Raw genomic sequence first — 16,386 nt, 5'->3', positions numbered from 1 at the left:
GCCCCTCACCCGCTCGGTGGCTGGTGCTCTCTGCTGCAAGCGCTTGCATCCCACACAAGGCTGTCCTGAGCAGCACAGGCAGGCTGTGAGTGGCTGCAGCATGGGGCACCAGCCAAAGGGCGGGCTTCCCCTGGGTCCTACTGCCTCTGGTTCCTGTCATTTTTGATAGGAACCAAGGACAGAGAAATTTTTTAAGTTTCAAAAATTTTTAGGGGCCCCACAAGCTGGATAGAATGGCCTCACAGGCCTGATGTGGCCTGCGGGCCGTATTTTGCCCACCCCTGCTCTACAGCCTACTGAACTTTGGGCCTCTCTCTCAACTTTGAGAAAACTGAAGTGCTCTATCAGCCTTGAATGTGATCCCTTCTCAAATTACGATTGAGGGAAAGACCCACAGATAGCCGAGTACTTCTCTTACCTCAGTAGCTACCTCCCTCAGAGAAAGAACACTGATGAAGAGATCCAGCACAGGATCTGGTGTACAAGTGCTTCCTTTGGGAAATTGCTTTCAGTGTTTTTATTGATCCACATCTCTGGAAAGACACCAAGTCCAGGTCTACAATGCAGACATCATCCCCATTTTCCTGTATGGATGTGAAACCTACAGTTGTCATCTCAAGAAGCTGGGGAGGTATTATCAAGGATGCTTCCAGAAAATCCTCCACATATCAATTGGGAAGATTGCCACAAAAATATCAGCATTCTTGCTGAAGCCAAACGTTACCAGCCTTGAGTTAGTGATCCTCAAGCACCCATTTCGCTATACTAGACATCGTGTGCAGATGCCTGACTCTCGACTCCCAAAACAAGCGCTCTACACTGCCAGCTTAGTTGCAGGCTAAGATCTCGCAGCAGTTAGACTAGAGGAACACTACAAGAACATGTTGAAGGCATACAAGACAACAGATGCGAACATCAAGAGTTGCGAGTTGACTGCTAACCGACTCAAATGGCACCCAGGGTCGTCCCTGGGGGGGTGCAAATCAAGGTTACCTACCACCCAAGGCCCTGCGCTTTGGGGGTCCCCTTGGAGCCGGGTGGAGTGGCCGCAGCCTTTCCTACAGTGCCTGCCTAGTGCTGGTGACTCCATGCTGCCGTCTTTGTGTCTGGCCACTCAACACCCTCCCCCCGCCGGCTTCTTTGTGTCCAAGTCCACACACACACCCTGCTACGATTGTCTCTGGTGACACCACAGCCTCAACCAAACAGCAGCCCACTTAGAGGTAAAACATCATGCCCTCGAAGCAGAGGAGAGAGAGTGTGGCTAAAAGTAAAAATGAGAGAAATCTTGGCTTATGGCCTACTTTCCCCTATCAAAAAACCTGCAACTTGTGTGGACAGATCTGTGGCTCATGCCTTGGATTCTTAAGTCACTTCAAGAACCATGGGTGAGCCATGGTAGAGATCATCCTCAAATTGAGGAATTGCTGACAACAATACACCTTTATCAAGTCCCCTCCAGCCCTTTTTTATGATGCCATGTTTCAGAAGTCAATTAGTTTCCAAGTCTCCCCACTCTCTCTTATCGCTCTATGTCTGTAATTATGTCATATTCCCTGGCCCTTCTGTGACCACTAGTTTGTAAGCCTGGGCAAAGCAGCTAGTATTCACTTTGAATTCAGCCAATTTGGGGGACAGTGATTCAGATCACTGTCCTGAATCAATTCGGCCGAATCACCCAGGCCAGGCCCATCCCCTGCCTGCTCTCCCAGCCTGGCAATGAAGGCCCTGCCTGGCCCAGCTCCTGGCACTTGGAAACCTGCCCCTCCCCCCAACTCACTGGATTCTGCTGGGCGGGGCAGGGGGATGATCCCCATGGTCCCCCATTGAGTGGGGGGTGTTAGATCCCGACTCCATGCGGTGCCCAATGACTAGGGAGATGACTGTCCAATTACCTGTGGATCCTGTTACTCATTAGCCAGAGCAGAGCAGGGAGCAAACACCAGCACATATTGCTCGCAACAGCTTTATTCAGAATGGAGACAGCTTTGGGCAAGCTCTCTCGCCATAAGAGACAAGGAGCAGCCCTGAACAATAGTTTCTTCTTACATTTATACACTTCAGTTTATACTCATTAACATTCACTCCACCTCTGTCCCACCTTCTGTTCCACCCATTTCTCCTCCCATCTCAAGCTCTGCCTTTTTTTTTTTTTACTGTTTGCTCCATTAATGTGGAATTGCCTATGCATTTAATTCATTTACATACCTTTTTGCTATGAATGCATGTCTAAGACCATGAACCCTTTTCTTTTGGGCAATGGGCAGACCCTGAAGGTTTCTTTACCAATCACAGTCCACCCTTTTGCATATGTTATCTTTCACATTCCAATCTGTTTTCTTGCCCCAGGTTGTGCTATCCCCACCCTTTTTGTGCCTCTGTATCTTATCTCATTCCTTGTTGTAGCTGGTTCACAGCAGGCTTAATTGCTGCTTTTTCTAGAAAAAAAGGTTACCACAATGAAAATGGTTACTTAATATAGACAAATCTTTTATATTTCACAAAACTTCTATTATATAGTTAAAACTACTTGCCTAAGATTTTGCAAGATTATTTTAATACATCATTTTGCCTTGTGACCAGCAGCCTTGCTGGGACACAGATTAAAGCCTTATTCCAGCTGCAGATTCAATGCTCCCCAACAGTCCAATTGATGGTCACCCTAACAGGGGGCTCTGCATGAGCCCCCAGCCTCTCCCTGCTCCCCCAGCACCCCCCCCCCCATAGAGCTGGGGTAGGCAGGGCAGCCATGGGGGGCTTGGGGGTCCCCTCTTCCCTCCCCAAGCCCCCCCTCCTCCCTCCCCTACTTACCAGCTCCAAGTCCAGCTGCAGCTCCCTGTTGCAGGCACTGGGGACTGTCCAAATCACTGAAGCTTTCCAAAGCTTTTCCGAAGATTTGGACCTTTTAATTGGTCCCATGATTCGATTTGGATTTGGAGATTCAGCCACCGAATTAGGCCGAATCTCCTCCGAATCAAATGACCACCCAAAGCTTTGCACAGCCCTACTAGTTTCCTGTGGAGTTATCAAAGAGCTTCAAAGTAATGGCCTAAAATGGTGTGCAGCACCATGTGCAGTCACTTAAGTTCCTAAAAAATTATAGTTTGATTAGTGTGTGAGACTTCAACATGCTTCTACAGCTGAAGTAAGGCAGTTTTTGTTTAAAGTCAATACAGGTTTCCCTCCCTTTATGATGTACATGCATTTATAGAAAATGGCACAACTCAAATTTGCATAAAGGGAACCCACTTTACAATGTAACAAATAGGAATATGTTCCAAGACCTCAACTGTACTGACCCCCAGACCTATTTCTACCACTTTTACAAGACAATTTTGGTACTCTCCAACAGCAGACAGTACACACAAGAATAGGGTGGTGGTGAATGTTACCATAATGGGGATGGCAACAACAGAAACACATCACAGACAATGAGTGAGGTGCACAGATCTGCATAGGAGACTATATTTTGTTGTGCGTCACTCCCACAATACACGGCACAAAGCAGCTGACTGCGGGCTTCCACCACAATCAAATAAGAGTGAATTTACCTCGCATTTAACCAATTTTTGGTATAAAAGGGTCATTGCATAAGAACAAATTCACACATACAAAACCCGCATAAAGTGAGGGAAACTTGTAATAGGGGTGCGCTGATAAAAAAATTTTTGGCAGATACCAATGGCTGATTATTAGCCAGCTATATCGGCTGATACCAATCCAATAGACAATATGAAGCCAGGCAGCTTGGAAAGTAGCATCTGGCCGGTAAGTCTGTGGGCGGGGGGGGAGGGGGGGAAGGAGTATGAGGGAGGGAAGAGGCTTAGGGAGGGCAAATCGAGGCCCCCACAGCAAGGGAGTGGGGCTGGGGCATGCACTGCCCGGGTGGGGCAGTGTTGTCAAAGCTACAGGCAGCTCATCCACAGGTGTGGGGGGTTGGCAGTTTCCTGCCCTGTGCATGCCCCCCCAAGGGGAAGCATGGTGGGGCATGTGTCCCTCCGGATTTGTGCACAGGGCAAAGGCGGGCTGCCCACTGTGGGCTCAGGGCAAGGGGCTATGCTAGTATCTTCCTGGCGGAGTGCTGGGGCAGGCAAGGGTGGGGTGGGTAGGGCAGGCAACAGCAGCACTGAGATGGAGGGCTATAGCGAATTTTGGTGTGGCTGTAAGCCCACTTTGTAACTCCTGTGAAGCACGGCCCCGACCTAGCGCCCCCCCCCAAAAGAACCAGGACAGCCTCTGGCCCCAAGCCCACAGAGGGCAGCCCGCTCTCACCCTGCACACAAATCCAGGGGGGCACATGCCCCCCATGCCTGTCTGGGGGTGTGCGCAGCAGCAGGGAGCTGCCCCCCCTTCCTCCCCCCCAGGCCCCCTGGATAAGCTGCCTGTGGCTTTGCCCTGCCTGCCCCAGCTGGGTAGCACCTGCACTGCCCTGGCCCCACTTCCTCCCTCACTGTGCGGACCTTGATCTGCCTCATCCCATGCCCCTTCCCCCCCACTGACCTACTGGCCAGATACTGCTCTCCAAACTGCTGGGCTGCAGTCCTGACCACATGCATGCTGCAGCTGTGCAGCATTTATTGGTGACATTATCAGCTATGCCAGCCAAAAAAAGGCCAATTGCCAATAATTTCAACTTTTCTTTTATTGCTGCTGATCTGATATGGACCGATATCAGTGCACCTCTAGTTAATAACCCTCAAAAGTCTGTATGATTCATGCTTTTTCTCAGAAAAAGAAAGTGAAGTAAAACTGAAGACTGGACTTCACAACTTTAAACAATCCTTTATTTGAAGATATCTGAAACTTATTTACTTGATTAATGAAGACCTTTCCCAGGTAAATCCTTGACTGAGATTCACTTACTTTTTTGCCCGTTTGTGCTCCAAAAGCAATACTACAAGCCTGTTACGAAAGAACTTTATATTCTTTGCAAAGGACTTGTTAAAAAAGTCACGTAGCCTCTCTCGCAAAGCTCTTAATGAAGGCAGGCGATAGCAGTTTGGTATGTTTATCAATGTGTGAAAGAACTCTTGCCACAGCTCTGCATTAGGAACCCTGAAGAGGAGAAACAAGCACTTTAATTAAAGTCAGATCAATACACAAGTGTACTCTTCCTCTTGCAATGGATTTCCTCCAATAATGCATTTTATTAAGTCATACTTAGTCAGCAGGTACAAGTGTTTTGCTATGGTATACAAATACATAGCTGTATTTCCAGCCTCCCCACCCAGAAGCAGCATGATGTTTTCTTAACTGCCCAGTGTCATTTTATTTCTCTACATATTTCTCACTCAAACATCTGTAGACCTTGCCTGAAAGCAGCACGGTACAATTTCACTAAGCAATGTCTCAAACAAACCAGTCAAATTTCTTCACTACCGTACTCTCTTGTTGTCCTTACTTTCTTGAAAACTGACAAGTCCATAGCTGACAAAAGCAATGGATGCTGGTTTTATTACACCAAGGTCAATACATGCTGCAGCAGTTAACCTGCAGTAAACCCACTGTGCTTAAACCTGGAATCATGTATTTTTTTTTTTAATTGTCAGGGGAATATCTGCAAGCAAAAGCAGAAAAGAACTTATAGAACAGAGGCAGGAAAAAGTTGGCCCACCAGGCCATTCTATCCAGCCTGCGAAGCCCCTAAAAAGTTTAGAAAAATATTTACCTGCTCCTGGCTGCCTGTCAAAGATGACAGGAGCCAGGGGCAGTTGGCATCAAGGCCAGCCCAGCTCCGCCCCACCCCCAGCCCTAGCTTTCACTGCTTCCCTGAATGCCTGCTCCAGGCACCATGTGGCCCCGGGCTTCATCGCCAGACTGTGGGAGCATGGGCCCGCACTGGGACCCCAGAGCCAGGAGCAAGAGAGGGGTGTATGTGTGCACGCGTGTGTGCACACACAGTGAGTGAGAGAGAGAGAGAGTTCATAGGGCAAATCCCAGAAACACACCCTGCCATATATGCAGACCCCCACACCCATTCATATGCCAACCACCCTCCCTCCCACACACTCATCCACCCACAAACCCCATACCCACCCATGTGCTCCCTCACCCCACACCCACACCCCTACATCTATCCCCCCACAACACCCACACCCCACATACCCACAGCCCCCAAACCTATACCTACCCCCCATGCCCACCACCCCCCAACACAAGATACAAGAGTAAGACTTCATTTTAAGCTATTGTGCAATCACCTCTATGCACACTACACAAACACATGGAAATCAGGACAAAAACATTTTTTGAAATCAAATTAATGAATGTTGTATGTTTGATTTTTAGAATATAATTTGGTATTTTTCTGGTTCTGAGATGGCAAACCCCTTGCTGAAAGGAGTACTCCCAGGGCAAGGGGAGGGACTTCTAGTGGCAAAGGTCAAGGGGCGGGACATCCCATCCCAAGATGGTGACCAGGGGGCAGGGCACCTGTCAGGGTGTGGGACTCCCTACATGGCCCATGACAGCTTGCCAAAACTCAGTAAGCAGCCCTCTGCCCAAAATAATTGCCTGCCCCTGTTACAGAAGCTCCCATAAAATTGTGTGTGTGTGTGTGGGGGGGGGGGGGGGGGGTGACAGGTAGCCAGGAGCAGATAAAAATTTTTTAGGGGCCCTGCAGGCCAGATAGAATGGCCTAGCAGGCTGTATCCAGCCCACAGGCTGTATTTTGCCTGCCTCTGTGAATGAGCCTCTCTCCAACTGCCAAATCCATAGATTTAGAAGCCTTTACAAAGACTCTCCACTAGTCCCCCCCCCAATGAAACCAACCTTCTGAAGACTCCTTCAGTTTTCCAGACCCCTCCTTCTTCTCTCACTTTCATGTAGGTGCCAAAGAGCATGCAATAAACTGTTCCAGCAATTCCAAAGTAGTCAGTCTGCAGGGAGAGAGATGTCTACTGTAGAGTTCAGATTAAAGGTTTGATCCTGCTAAAAGGCTAATCTGAAAAATTCCTACACAAATTCTTTGTGAAAGCATTTTCTTGTTACCTTATGACTTGAGTTGGACGAATTGTGTGAACAAAAGGTTCTCTCCAGGGCTTCTAAAAATATTCCAAGGCACTAAATGATCACACTGATCAAGGCTGAGTTTAAACTCTGCACTCCTCAAAGACTTAGACTCTATTCCACCAATTAGATATGCAAGGGGACTTAGGCACCTAAGTGCTATTCTGTTCCATGCTGCTAGAAAAAACTTTAGGGACAGCAGGACATGCCACGGGCAGGCGGTGCGAAGCAGGCACGTGGTGGTCCAGGTCAGGGCTGTGAGCATGGGTTCCTGCTGATCTGCTCCCCCCAGGGTGAGTCCAGAGCAGGCATGAGGCAGGGATGAGGCTGCACGCTGTTGGCAGTGGTGGGGATGTGCCACAGGGTATATGGGCTCTGGGCTGTTGTGGAGTGGGTGCTGACCAGCTCAGGAGGGTGCAGGGAGGGGGCTCCCATGCACACCTCACCATATCCACAAACCCTCCCCCACAACCACACCCTCCCCCACACACACAACACACCCTATAAAAACTGTACCCACTCATCCAGTCCCACAAACCCCACACCCCTCCCAACATGCAGCCCCCCACACATACCCACACCCCTCTGGGAGGAGCCCTACTCACTGCTACATGCCCAACTACCCCCATAAACCCCATACCCACCCACACATCCCCACAAACACCCCCCTACCCACATATATTCTCACACCTTAAATACACACATATTCTCACACACCCACACCGCCGCAATATACAAGTTTCATTTTGAGCTAGTATGCAATCACCTCTATATATGCAATGCAAATGCACACAAATCAGGAATTTTTTATTTTTTTTTAAATAAAATTAAAATACCTTATTGTCAGTTTGATTTTTAGTATATTGTTTGGGGATTTTTCTGGTTCCAAGATGGCAAACCCTCCTTCCTAAAAGGAGTACTGCCAGGACAAGGGGAGGGACTTCCAGTAGCAAAGGTCACAGGTTAGGGGAGCAGGACTTCAGCTCCCAAGATGGTGACCAAGGGGAGGGTCACCTGTTAAGGGGTGGGGCTATCCTTGTGGCCCTTGACAGCTCATCAAAACTCATTAAGCTGTCTTCCAGCCAAAATAATTGTCTGTGCCAGGGGCAGGCGGTCTCATACCTGGTAGTTCCATGGTTTGTGTGTCAGCATTTCAACACACTGAAATCCAGATGTTTCACATTTGCCTGTAAAGGCAGGTCCTTCTGGAAAGAGTGTCATGTCTATGCTTTGACCCATATCAATGAGTGTCAGACCATGAGACAGACCATCTATATCACAGGTGTCATTGTCCAAAAATCTGCAGTTAAGCAAGAAAACAATTGCCACCATAAGTATCAAGTCTGATGCAATGGCATTAGTAGGATTAGTATTAAAAAGGAAATGCTTGCCTTTCTCCAAGTACAAAGTTATCAGGTTTAATGTCACCATGAATTATTCCACAGTTGTGGAGCTCTTCCACCATGTAAAGAATTTTTATGGCAAAATAGAATACAAGTGCTTGAGGCATCACCTTTTCAGGAAGTTTTTTGTAAATATTTACAGTATTCTGTAAACAGAAATAAGAGTGAAGAAAGAGAATGTCAACTGTACGAAGAGACAACTTCCTATAACATGAACTGTAGTCCCATGTTTGCAAAACAAAGTATTAGTGATTAAATTTACAATAAAATTTTGTAAAACAGAGAGAAGGAACAGATTTATGTGCACTCTAATTTATTTCACGAAGTAAAATTATACTTCTTTAGATCATAAGCCCTAGTACACTTACCAGTAAAGTTCCATAATTGTAGAGTTCACCAACCAAAATACTTCCATTTTGGAAGAAGTGGCCAGAGTAAAAGTGAATGTACAGATGACGTACACTTGAGTGAAGCCTCTCTCTCAGCTGAGTTGCTATATAGAATTCCCAAGGGTTTGCAGGTTTCTGCACCTGTAACCAAAAAAAGATCAATTGAAGTAAGAAATGCACTGAATAATATTACTGAAAAATAAAGAAAGATCATTCCCTACAATTAATGACCTGAGTATTTGGGTATTTTCTTCTTTTCCATAGTTCTTGACCTATTATAATACTTGTCAAGGATTAACTATTTCCATTTTGAAAGCTGAACATAATGTTCTTGAAAGTGTTCTCCAGCTAATTAAATCACAACAATATACTTATAAACCCATATTATTTTAAAATAAAATGTCTCTTGTGCGTACACACATGCACATACATAGGAATACACCATTTACTTAAGAGCAAAGCGGTGTAACAAGAAACAGTAGGAGCCAACCAATACAGAACTGCAAACCTTTTTTATTTCCATATCAGCTATTAAAACCAGTGATGATGCTCAAGTGAATCTACACTAAAGTATTTTCTTAAATACATAAAGATGACTATCAGATTAAAATACTATATTTAAAGAGAACAAGTATTGTTGTTTAATCATTTTTGTGCATTCTAATGTTCCAAAAGACCAGAAAAAATACATTCTTGCCACAAACTAGGGATCTCAATCTGTTTACGTTTGTCTCACACAAAATCAAGAGTTGACTTTCTTAATGTTTTTAGATACATTCATAGGGACACCGTTACCAGGCAGTGGGCTTTTCAGTCTAGCAGAGAAGACATAAGAATGACCAGAAGCATCTTATTTCTAAATTTGCTTTTGTCTGGCTTTGAAGAGTCCATCTAATTATACGTCTCAATTTACTGGCCAAATTACTGCAGGACTTCAGTAAAACAAGCATGTAAAAGGTCTTAGAGCCTCATGTAACTAGGCTCGTTGAGAGGAGGGGAAGATGAGGGCGGGGGAAGCTGTGGACCACCAAACCATGTGGCACCCACAAGGACAGCCCAGCCTGAAGAAGGAGAACATTGGGAACCTGCAATCCATGGGGTGGCCAGCAGTACAGCACAGGTAAGCAATAAGCAGGTAAGAAATAAAGGGCCCCGTGGGAATCAGAGCTGGGGAGTAGCAAAGGCACCAGTTACAGGGCTCAAGTGCCTATATACCAATGCTAGGAGCATGGGGAACAAGCAGGATGAACTAGCACTCCTGCTTGCAGAAAACACCTATGAGTTAGTAGGGCTAACAGAAACCTGGTGGGATTTGTCCCACAACTGGGTGGTACATATTGAGGGTTATAGGCTGCACAGAAAGGACAGGGTGGGGAAGAAAGGGGGAGGGGTTGCGCTCTATGTCAATGAGCAATGTACATCAACCCTCATCAAGACAGAATCGAAGGATGAGAAAGTAGAAAGATTGTGGGTTAGGTTACATGGGGGGTAAGGAGAAGGATTTGGTAGTAGGGGTCTGCTACAGACCCCCACACCAAGGGGAAGAACTAGATTTGGGGCTCCTGAGGCAGCTCTTGGAGACCATAAAAACTAAGGAGACAGTAGTCATGGGGGACCTAAACTACCCAGACAGCAAAGTCCCACCATTCACGCACGTTCCTATCCTGCGTACAGGACCTCCACCTGACGCAGCAGGTAAATGGTCCCACTAGGGGGAATGCCTTACTGGACCTGGTATTGGCAACGGGGGATGATATGGTAGGGGACCTACAGATCGGTGGTCATCTGGGGGACAGTGATCACCAAATAATAGAATTCATCATAAGACATCGAGTGGGTAAGAGAACTAGTAAGGTAAAAGTGCTAGACTTTAGGAAAGCTGATTTCAATGAACTCAGGCGATTAGTCAAGGACGCACTGCAGAGTACGAGTTTTGAAGAGATGGGAGCCCAGGAAGGGTGGCTGTGCCTTAAGGAAATGATCCTTTGGGCACAGAGGGAGACGATCCCGATGCGAGGAAAAAGAGGGAAAGGGGTCAGGAGGCTTCCTTGGCTGACCAGACAAATGCAGAGCAGCCTACGGGTCAAAAGGGGGGCATATAAAAAGTGGAAACAGGGAGAGATTACCAAAGAGGAGTATACCTCCTCTGCTCGCGCTTGTAGGGAGGCAGTTAGACGGGCCAAAGCTACCATGGAGCTGAGGATGGCATCCCAAGTAAAGGATAACAAAAAATTGTTTTTTAGCTATATAGGGAGTAAAAGGAAGGCCCAGGGTGGAATAGAACCCCTACTAAATGGGCAGAAGCAATTGGTGACGGACAGGGGGGACAAGGCTGAGCTCCTCAATGAGTTCTTTGCCTCAGTGTTCCTAAGTGAGAGGCAAGACAAGTCTCTCACTGGGATTGTAGAGAGGCAGCAGCAAGGTGCCAGACTACCATGCGTAGACCCTGAGATGGTGCAGAGTCACTTGGAGGAACTGGATGCTTTTAAGTCAGCAGGCCCAGATGAGCTCCATCCAAGGGTACTGAAGGCACTGGCTGACGTCATTTCCCACCAGTGGCTGTGAATATTTGAACGCTCATGGCGCACGGGCCAAGTCCCTGAGGACTGCAAGAGGGCCAGTGTGGTCCCCATTTTCAAAAAGGGGAGGAAGGAGGACCCAGGCAACTATAGGCCAGTAAGTCTCACCTCCATCCTTGGCAAAGTCTTTGAAAAAATTATCAAGGCTCACATTTGCGAGAGCCCGGCAGGAAAAATTATGCTGAGGGGAAACCAGCACGGGTTCGTAGCAGGTAGATCATTCCTGACTAATCAAGTCTCTTTTTACAACCAGGTTACAAAACGCCTGGACGCAGGAGTAGGGGTGGATATCGTACACTTAAACTTCAGGAAGGCCTTCGATACGGTATCCCACCCCATACTGGTGAACAAGTTAAGAGGCTGTGACTTGGACGACTACACAGTCTGGTGGGTGGCGAATTGGCTAGAGGGTCGCACCCAGAGAGTCGTAGTGGATGGGTCGGTTTCGACCTGAAAGGGTGTGGGCAGTGGGGTCCCGCAGGGCTTGGTCCTTGGACTGATACTCTTCAATGTCTTCATCAGTGACTTGGATGAGGGAGTGAAGTATACTCTGTCCAAGTTTGCGGATGACACAAAGCTATGGGGAGAAGTGGACACGCCGGAGGGCAGGGAACAGCTACAAGCAGACCTGGACAGGTTGGACAAACGGGCAGAAAACAACAGAATGCAGTTCAACAAGGAGAAATGCAAAGTGCTGCACCTAGGGAGGAAAAATGTCCAGCACACCTACTGCCTAGGAAATGACCTGCTTGGTGGCACAGAAGCGCAAAGGGATCTTGGAGTCCTCATGTTCAACTTGGAGTCCACTAGTTGGCAGTGTGACGAAGCCATCAGAAAAGCTAATGGCACTTTATCGTGCATCAGCAGATGCATGACGAACAGATCCAAGGAGGTGATACTTCCCCTCTATCGGGCACTGGTCAGACCGCAGTTGGAATACTGCGTGCAATTCTGGGTGCCACACTTCAAGAGGGATGTGGATAACCTGGAGAGGGTCCAGAGAAGGGCCACTCTTATGGTTAAGGGCTTGCGGGCCAAACCCTATGAGGAGAGACTAGAGAACCTGGACCTTTTCAGCCTCCGCAAGAGAAGGTTGAGAGGCGACCTTGTGGCTGCTTATAAGTTCATCACAGGGGCACAGAAGGGAATTGGTGAGGTTTTATTCACTAAGGCGCCCCCGGGGGTTACAAGAAATAATGGCCACAAGCTAGCAGAGAGCAGATTTAGACTGGACATTAGGAAGAACTTCTTCACAGTTAGAGTGGCCAAGGTCTGGAACGGGCCCCCAAGGGAGGTGGTGCTCTCCCCTACCCTGGGGGTCTTCAAGAGGAGGTTAGATAGGTATCTAGCTGGGGTCATCTGAACCCAGCACTCTCTCCTGCCTATGCAGGGAGTCGGACTCGATGATCTATTGAGGTCCCTTCTGACCCTAACATCTATGAATCTATTAGATAAAACACTTGGGACTAGAGTCACTTACCTTTAATATTACTTTTTGATTATTTCTAGGATTATTTGCATCCAGGACCGAAGCCTGATAGATATATGCAAAAGCCCCCTCTCCCAGTAAGCAATCCACATAGAATGTGTTAGAACCTTTGGAAGATTATGTAAATGAGATAAAACAGATTAAGTTCCATTTGCAAAGTTTTCTACACAAAAGCTTTCTAATCACAATAAACTGGACAGTTACATTAAGATTGGAGAATATAAGATTACTGCTTTAGTGTATAAATTCCTTTACCAAAAAAATCAGCCTGCTACCCTACCTAGTAAGGATAAGAGTTTGAGAGCTCTGTGGAACTCCCTATGGTTTCAGCCAAAATAAAAAGTATTTTCAAGTAGTACTCTGTAAAACTAACCAGATTCCAGGGAGCGTCCCCTGAAAGGTAAAAACTAGCACCTAGGGCTGTCAATTAATAGCAGTTAATGCACATGATTAATGTGTTAATTCATTTGCATTAATTTTTTTAACGTGTTAATCGTGCACATGGTTTTGGAGCCTGCACTCAGGCTCCGCTCTGCCATGGTCGCTGCTGCATCCAGGCTGCCCAACGGGGCACTGGTGACAGCACAGAGGAACACAGGGCAACCCAGGTGTAGGCTCCAGGCTGCTGCAGCAGGGGGAAAGCAGGGTGGCGGGGAAGGAAGGGTGTGCATAAACACAGACAAAGATGAGCACCTGCAGCCTGCACGTGGCCAGGAACGCAGCCTGGCGACGTGTAAAACACCACCCAGCAGGTATGTCTGTGGGGAAGAAGAGGCATGGGGGAGGGAAAGGACAGGGGAGCAAACTGAGGCCCCCATGGTGAGGGAGGGAGTGGGGCAGGGGTAGAGCTGTGGGTGGCTCATCCAGGAGTATTGGGGGGGGGGGGGGGGGAAAACAGGGGAGTGCAGCTCCTGCTACTGTGCACACCCCTGGGGGAGGCACAGGGGGCACATGCCACTGGGATTTGTGCACAGGGCATAGGTGAGCTGGGGCTTCCTGTGTCCTTTATCCTGGGAGCTGCGTGCTGGCACAGGCAACCCACCTCCACCCTGTACACAAATCCAGGGATGTACACTGCCCCCCACACGTTCACAAATTCCCACACATACCCCATACCACCCCCCAAACATACAAAATACCTGCATAATCTTGCATAATTTGAGCTTTTCTGCACATAATTTTGAGTTTTTAACTGCATGATTAAAATTGCGATTAATTGCAACTAAGTTTTTTAATCGTTTAAAAAATTTATCGCAATTAGTTGAATTGTTTGACAGCCCTACTAGCACCTAAGCCATCCTACTATGCTACAATTACTGTTGAAAACAGTATCTGTTAAGCGGGACTTCCATCTGTTTGAAACAAAGCTTTTAAACTTCCATGTCAAATCTTTTACTGGTTTTTATTTTCCAGTAGGAATGGCAGATACCTACCAGAATATAGTAATTTTTAAAGTGGATCAAATTTTGAAAACATGGGTTGGGGGGAGGGGGGTGGGTGGGGGGGGGCGTGTTTTTTTGTTTAAAGAATCTGGGATCCATTTTTTAATGTTTTGTTAAACACATTCAGAAGATTAAGACTGTACATATTTACATTTTATATATTAAATTGATTCTCAGACAAAGTACAATAAATACTTCAAAGCAAAAAGCTTTAGAAAATCCTTACCCAAGACAATTTCGGTCTTCAGTTTGATGGCTGGCAGGTTTAATTTCCATTCAAAAGTATTGGAGTAGGTACTCAGCGGTTTAGACAGCCCCGATAAGAGTTTGCAAATTAAGCCATCATCCCATGGGTTCTCAACAATGGCTTTATGAAAGAAAGAATTTGTGAATTGAATATAAAATGCAGTTTTAAAGAGGGAGGAATTAAGATCTTAGTTTACAGAACTCTCAGTGACATTATCTACCTTGGTTTCTTACTTGGTTTTAACCTGGATTATTAAAGATTTAACTTTGTGGGGTTTAAGGTTTGGGGGTCCAAAAGAAGGAATAAACAGGTGTTACCAGCTGAAAATACAAGCATTGCTAAAGCCAGGTGATTGGATCAGATCCAGCAGAGAGAATCTTCAGGCTCCTATGAAATCTGTGGGAACTGGGGGTTCTCAGCCCCACACAAGATGCATGGAATGTGCATTCTCATACCCCCTTACATGTTGTTGGGTAACTATTCCAAGCAACAGTTATTTTAGAGAAAGTACAAGACAGTTGCTTTTTGGCACATTTCATTCCAGTGTGACGAGCAAACATTGCTAAGTACACCATAGAGCCACAGTCTCAGTTTTGACAAAAGGAAGATACTGGTCGTATGTAGTACCTGGAGTTTTAACATTCTGGTGTGGTCTGTTCTCTGCACATATAGTAGTCTGCTGAGCACTGAATGACTCTTCATGGACCTGCTCCTGAACTGGGCTACATAGTTAACACACAAAACATTAAAGTTAGAGTAGTTTTAATGCATTGGCCTTCTCCAGATCCCAAAGAGATACAAGTATTGAGTAACAAAATGTTTGTTCCAATGTCAATAATTTATTATTGGTATTTTGATTGATATGAACACCTCAAGATATTTGTTATGGTTCCTTTTTTACTTTTAGATGATACATTTTTATTGTCATAGCACAAGTGCACTACGAACTGCTTATGATTCAAGAAAAACTCTTCCGAGTGGAGCAAGTATCTGCATACACCAACTGCTGAACCACAGAATTAATTCTTTGCTGAACAGTTGTAAATGGGGTTTCTGGAATACAGCAGAAGTCCCACCTATCAAGATGGACATCATTCCCAAGAGCAAATCTGTAAGCAATCAAGGATAGCATATCTTTACTGTAAGAGAATAAAACTAGGTCTTTATTCTCCTGTAGGATGCTTTGGTAACATCCATTGGGTTCTTCTGTGTAGCAGCTCTCCACTCAGCTCAGATCACCTGGTCCAAAACTACTTAAGGCAGGATCATTTCTGCCTAAGCCACCTCAGACAAGTGTTTGCTTAGCCTCTTAAAAGCTTTGGGGACAATCCTCACCCAAAACTACCAGAGGCATAATGCCCAAAGCACCAAAAGCACCCTTTAACTTGCCACAGGAAAAGTGGGAGGCCAAAGAAGACAAAGGCACTGTCAACATCCTGCCTTTACAAGAACAGGAGGTAGTTTGTTACAAAACTGCCCAAGAGATCCAAGGAAGAAGCCCATGCAACCCTCCACTAGAAAGGCAGGCAACCCTTGCCATAGCCCACGCCAATCTGACTGGTAAAATTCCTTCTTGATCCCAACTGTGGTGGTTGGTCTGTCCCTGAGCCAAGGAGCAAGATGCTTTAGCCAGGAACTTCTGGGGTTTTTTGTTTTTTTTTTTTTATGTCCTAGCAGGAGAGTCAGCACACCAGTCCAAATTCCCCACCTTGGCAGTGAGAAACACTCAATGCTCCTGTGGAAACTGAAAAAAAGACCCAGACACCTGTAGCATCAGGAGGGGAAAAAAAAACAAAACAAAAAACTTTCTGGCTTAATGTGGGAGTGTC

At 46.4% G+C, this 16,386-nt stretch overlaps 1 protein-coding gene across 2 annotated transcripts in view; it reads right to left on the bottom strand.

Annotated features, from left to right (window-relative positions):
• Positions 1–4,762: 4,762 nt before the first annotated feature.
• Positions 4,763–16,386, bottom strand: part of BUB1 (BUB1 mitotic checkpoint serine/threonine kinase) — a 51,300-nt gene continuing 39,676 nt past the window's right edge. For both annotated transcript variants that reach the window (XM_014598191.3, XM_059720317.1), the window contains 8 exons: positions 15,185–15,279; positions 14,537–14,677; positions 12,860–12,975; positions 8,780–8,941; positions 8,400–8,557; positions 8,131–8,308; positions 6,772–6,878; positions 4,763–5,055 (listed from right to left, as the gene is read on the bottom strand). In XM_014598191.3, the coding sequence (XP_014453677.1) occupies positions 4,860–5,055; positions 6,772–6,878; positions 8,131–8,308; positions 8,400–8,557; positions 8,780–8,941; positions 12,860–12,975; positions 14,537–14,677; positions 15,185–15,279 (1,153 nt within the window). In that variant the 3' untranslated portion in view covers positions 4,763–4,859. The remainder of the gene's footprint in view (positions 5,056–6,771; positions 6,879–8,130; positions 8,309–8,399; positions 8,558–8,779; positions 8,942–12,859; positions 12,976–14,536; positions 14,678–15,184; positions 15,280–16,386) is intronic.

The sequence above is a fragment of the Alligator mississippiensis genome, chromosome 1 (genome assembly GCF_030867095.1).
Source record: "Alligator mississippiensis isolate rAllMis1 chromosome 1, rAllMis1, whole genome shotgun sequence".
NCBI classification, from domain to species: Eukaryota; Metazoa; Chordata; order Crocodylia; family Alligatoridae; genus Alligator; species Alligator mississippiensis.
Note: the sequence above shows the minus strand (reverse complement) of the source record. Positions and strands in the feature narration are given on the sequence as shown.